This window comes from Babylonia areolata, chromosome 22 (genome assembly GCF_041734735.1).
Source record: "Babylonia areolata isolate BAREFJ2019XMU chromosome 22, ASM4173473v1, whole genome shotgun sequence".
Taxonomy (NCBI): domain Eukaryota; kingdom Metazoa; phylum Mollusca; class Gastropoda; order Neogastropoda; family Buccinidae; genus Babylonia; species Babylonia areolata.
Genome location: NC_134897.1, coordinates 6,543,204 through 6,548,203, shown reverse-complemented (window position 1 = coordinate 6,548,203; position 5,000 = coordinate 6,543,204). Strand labels below are relative to the sequence as shown.

The 5,000-nt window shown below is 45.8% G+C and overlaps 1 protein-coding gene across 1 annotated transcript in view; it reads right to left on the bottom strand.

The window, feature by feature from the left end:
- The window catches only part of LOC143297496 (sodium/glucose cotransporter 4-like), a 23,525-nt gene that overhangs the window by 3,807 nt on the left and 14,718 nt on the right, over positions 1–5,000 (bottom strand). Inside the window, exons 8-11 of the mRNA XM_076609896.1 lie at positions 4,795–5,000; positions 3,610–3,745; positions 2,961–3,068; positions 720–870 (exon numbers count right to left, since the gene is read on the bottom strand). Of these exons, the coding sequence (XP_076466011.1) occupies positions 720–870; positions 2,961–3,068; positions 3,610–3,745; positions 4,795–5,000 (601 nt within the window). The remainder of the gene's footprint in view (positions 1–719; positions 871–2,960; positions 3,069–3,609; positions 3,746–4,794) is intronic.

The window sequence follows — 5,000 nt, the reverse complement described above, 5'->3', positions numbered from 1 at the left end:
TCCATTATATGATGATCTCAGAAAGAAATATTTGCACAAGCATACGCAGAATGTTAGATATCTATCATTACCATTTCTGCTGCAAAACGAAAGTTGCAATGTGACCAGAGATGTTGCAATGTTGTTTTTATGCATAGATGAGAGAAGGCACTTTCACCTAAACAAATATCAGCCTGTGCTTTTCGTTTAGTTTACTGTTTCAGTGAGCTATTTGTATAGTGGTTGTTTTGTTCTTCCTATTTTATGTTAGTTAATATGTGTGTGCAACACGTGCACCCAAAATGTATACAGGTCGGTGACCTTACATTAACATTCTTGCGTTCTTGCGTCCCCTCTCTCTCTCTCTCTCTCTCTCTATATATATATATATATATATATATATATATATATATATACAGAGAGGGAGACAGACACAGGGCCAGAGACACAACAGAGAGAGGCACATAGAGAAAAACAGAGAGGCAGAGAGAGACGGAGAGACAGACGAACAGACTGACCTACACAGCTACACAAGTCATTCAGGTATTGAACATTTAATCAAACATCGAATCCCACAGCAGCAGACAAGTCCATTCCAAACAACACAACATTTGTAAACATGGCCACATATCCAGAACATCGTGTCCTTCCTGATTAAAAGCAACATATCCACACATCCGTTCATTCCCAAACAGATAACTATATCCAGACAGGGTGTCATTCCTAAACAGCACACTTACCTCCCAACCACCAGCATTTCCGCTTCCGTGGCTCTGGGTCTGATCCTCTTCCAGATGTCAATGGTGAAGATGGTGGCGGAGCTGTTGAACACTGACGTCAACGATGACATCAGAGCAGCCATCATAGCCGCCAGCATCATGCCTTTGAGTCCTGACGTCATGAACATCATCATTATTTTCAATTGTCAGCATCCAGGCACAGAGTCATGTGTACGCGCGCATGCAGGGCTGCACGCCCGCCACAACCCTCCCCCGTCTCCAACGGAATCTTAACATTCACTATCACACGCAAACACAAAACTCAATTACACACACACGCGCGCGCGCGCGCGCACGGAAGCACGCACGCACGCACGCACATATACTCACGCACACACAGTTCGCTCAGTTTACCACAATGAAGTCACAGGAAAGAGTAAGAAGGAAAGGAGAAATAGAAAATATTAGCGATGCCAACGCCGATGGTGGTGATTGTCATAAATCATAGTGCTTTATTTCATAGCGTCCTTCAGAGACAATGATATTTTCAGAGACCTAAACGAAGTGCAGAGACAAAAATGTGTGCAGAATGCGCACTGTGTATGCCCTGTGTTCTTCTTTTATGTATGTCCAATGCCTTGTTACACCTCTTTCTTATTATGCATTGATTTGATGTGATACATTGTATCCCTTCTGTTTGATATCAAGTTTCGTGCATTGTAAAAAAAAAGAAAAGAAAAGAATAAATCAGAATATTTTGAAGAAAAAGAAACGAAAAACACAGATGGAGAAACGACGACAACAACAAAACAAACATAAAAAACAACAACCAACAATCCAAAAACCCCACAAACAACAACAAAAAACAAAACAAAAACAAAACAAAACAAACAAACAGCAACAACAAACAAAACAAAACAACAAACAAACGACAGCAACAAAAAACAAACGAAACAAAACGAACAAACAAACAAACAACAACAACAACAAAACAAAAACAAATCAAAACGCAAGCAACCATTCACTGGAACCTTGTCGCACCGAACTAACACCGATTTCATGCCACAGACCTGGAAGGAAAAACGCTTACCCAACTAATCAACCAACAGACTATCAACCAAACCAGCAGTCATCGACTCAACCAAACCAGCACTCAACCAAACCAGCAGTCACCGACTCAACCAAACCACCACTCAACCAACTCAACCAAACCAGCCACCGACTCAACCAAACCAGCAGTCACCGACTCAACCAAACCAAACCAGCCACCGACTCAACCAAACCAGCAGTCACCGACTCAACCAAACCAGCAGTCACCGACTCAACCAAACCAGCAGTCACCGACTCAACCAAACCAGCAGTCACCGACTCAACCAAACCAAACCAGCCACCGACTCAACCAAACCAGCAGTCACCGACTCAACCAAACCAGCAGTCACCGACTGAACCAAACCAGCAGTCACCGACTGAACCAAACCAACAGCCACCGACTGAACCAAACCAGCAGTCACCGACTCAACCAAACCAGTCACCGACTGAACCAAACCAGCAGTCACCGACTGAACCAAACCAACAGCCACCGACTGAACCAAACCAGCAGCCACCGACTCAACCAAACCAAACCAGTCACCGACTCAACCAAACCAGCAGTCACCGACTCAACCAAACCAGCAGTCACCGACTCAACCAAACCAGCAGTCACCGACTCAACCAAACCAGTCACCGACTCAACCAAACCAGTCACCGACTCAACCAAACCAGCAGTCACCGACTCAACCAAACCAGTCACCGACTCTACAAAACCAGTCACCGACTCTACCAAACCAGCAGTCACCGACTCAACCAAACCAGTCACCGACTCTACAAAACCAGTCACCGACTCTACCAAACCAGCAGTCACCGACTCAACCAAACCAGCAGTCACCGACTCAACCAAACCAGCAGTCACCGACTCAACCAAACCACTACTCAACCAAACCAGCCACCGACTCAACCAAACCAGCAGTCACCGACTCAACCAAACCAGCAGTCACCGACTCAACCAAACCACTACTCAACCAAACCAGCCACCGACTCAACCAAACCAGCCACCGACTCAACCAAACCAGCAGTCACCGACTCAACCAAACCAAACCAGCCATCGACTCAACCAAACCAGCAGTCACCGACTCAACCAAACCAGAAGTCACCGACTCAACCAAACCAAACCAGCCATCGACTCAACCAAACCAGCCACCCAAGCGGAGGGAGAGGCAGACTGACCAGTGGGCATGAGTTCAATGACCAGCTTGGGGTAGGCGATGTTGGAGCAGCCCGCCTTGTTCTCACACACCCTCTCACAGTCCTCGGGGTGCACGCAGCCCACCTCCTCTGCACACACACACACACACACACACACACACACACGCACGCACACGCACGCACACACACACACACACACACACACACACGCGCACACACACATACACACACACACACGCACACACACACACACACACATATCACATCACATATGTGGGTGACACCGCGCTATGGACACGTGCTTTCCCTGGGGTAAGCAGCCCGATTTTCATACAGAAAAAAAAATGTTTTGCAAAAGATACAATACTAATGAGATAGTGCTGTCGAGATGTGTGCGCGCACTCTTGCGTATGTGTATGTGTTGGTAGTTCAAAGATCGATTTTCGAGAAAACAGTCAAATTAAAAACAAATTTTACAGATCAAAGTTTCAATAGTAATATATCATGCATATTTCTTACAAAGAAGTTGGAATGAGCTATTACATTTGAGTTGTTACACTCATAAAAACAGTTTCATGTGCTTCTCTACACTATGCTTCCCTCAAATTTGATAAGACTCTCCCACCCCTCCCCGCACCCCCTCCCTCTCCACACAAATCATTTTCCTCACCAGGGAAGAGAACTCTGCTGATCATTCCGGGGAAGACAATGGTGAACAGTGGCAAGACTTTGAGGTAAGCAGCCAGGATAGCTCCCCCTTTCACGTGGTGCATGTTCTTTGCCGCCAGAGTGCGCTGCACCAGTACCTGAATAGATAGATGGACAAATACAGATAGGAATAAATAAACAACAACAACAACAATATATATATATATATATATATATATGTATGTATATCTATATATATATATATGTATATATATATATATAGATATACATACATACATACATATATATATATATATATATATATATATATGTGTGTGTGTGTGTGTGTGTGTGTGTAATATATAATATATATATGTATATATAATACAAAGTTAAAGTGATTAATCATGTCACGATGCCCAAAGTTATTCTAAAGAACTACAGACCAGTATTTCATCTCTTCTTGTTTCATGTTACGCACTTTCTGCACTGATGGTTGAAAGTCCCATAGCATTGTACGGCCATCAAGGCAGCCATTCCTATCCACTGTGCTAAGTGCCGGGCATAGGAAGGCGGGGCCCAATCCTCTCCTTCAGCCGTTCTAACCATGGTTAACAAAAGTCAGGAACCCATTCACATGTGGGTTGAGTGAGGGAAATGTCAGTAAAGTGCAAAGCCAAAACGGGGGCCTCGAACCCCGATCACTGGTCAGCACTGGACCAGAAGTCCATCGCCTAACCGACTCTGCCACGGCTCCTCCTCACATCTACTGTACTTACCGAAACATGATATAACATCGGTAGTCAACGCATATGGCGGTCTGCTACTATGTTGGTTTCAAACAAAACGAACCCAGAAGTCCAACGCCTTACCGATTCTGCCACCATGCCTTTAACTCACTCAGTACGGCCAGTCTTCTCCTCTCCTCTACACAGACCCCTCGGATGTCCGGTGGGTGTCTGAATGACCCAACCTTTAGCTTCCGTCGTCAGAATTGTGGTATTCTTTGTCAACATTCACGTCTTCAGTATAAGAGCCTTCCGCTTGCAATATTTTGATGATGGTAATTGGGGTGAAACGCTGTTAACGTCGTCTCTTTCGCCGTTCGTATGGAAAGAGTTAACTTGCCAGTATGGGAAGAGCCCACACACAGCGGCTATCATTGTACCTAGGTCTACAAAACAAACAGTAGCAGAAGCTCCGGCACCTGATCGTTGCAGAAGTACCAGGCACTCAGGATGGTGATGCCCAGCACGTTGCCGGGCCAGGGCAGGTCACTGGAGGTAGCGGGCTGCAGAAGGTGGAAGGCGTCAGGGTTGGGCAGGCCGCACGTGCTGTTGGGCACCACGCGCCCCGGCACGCTGTGGAAATACTTCTCCTGCAGGCCTGGCAGACCCCCCACCTTCACGAAAC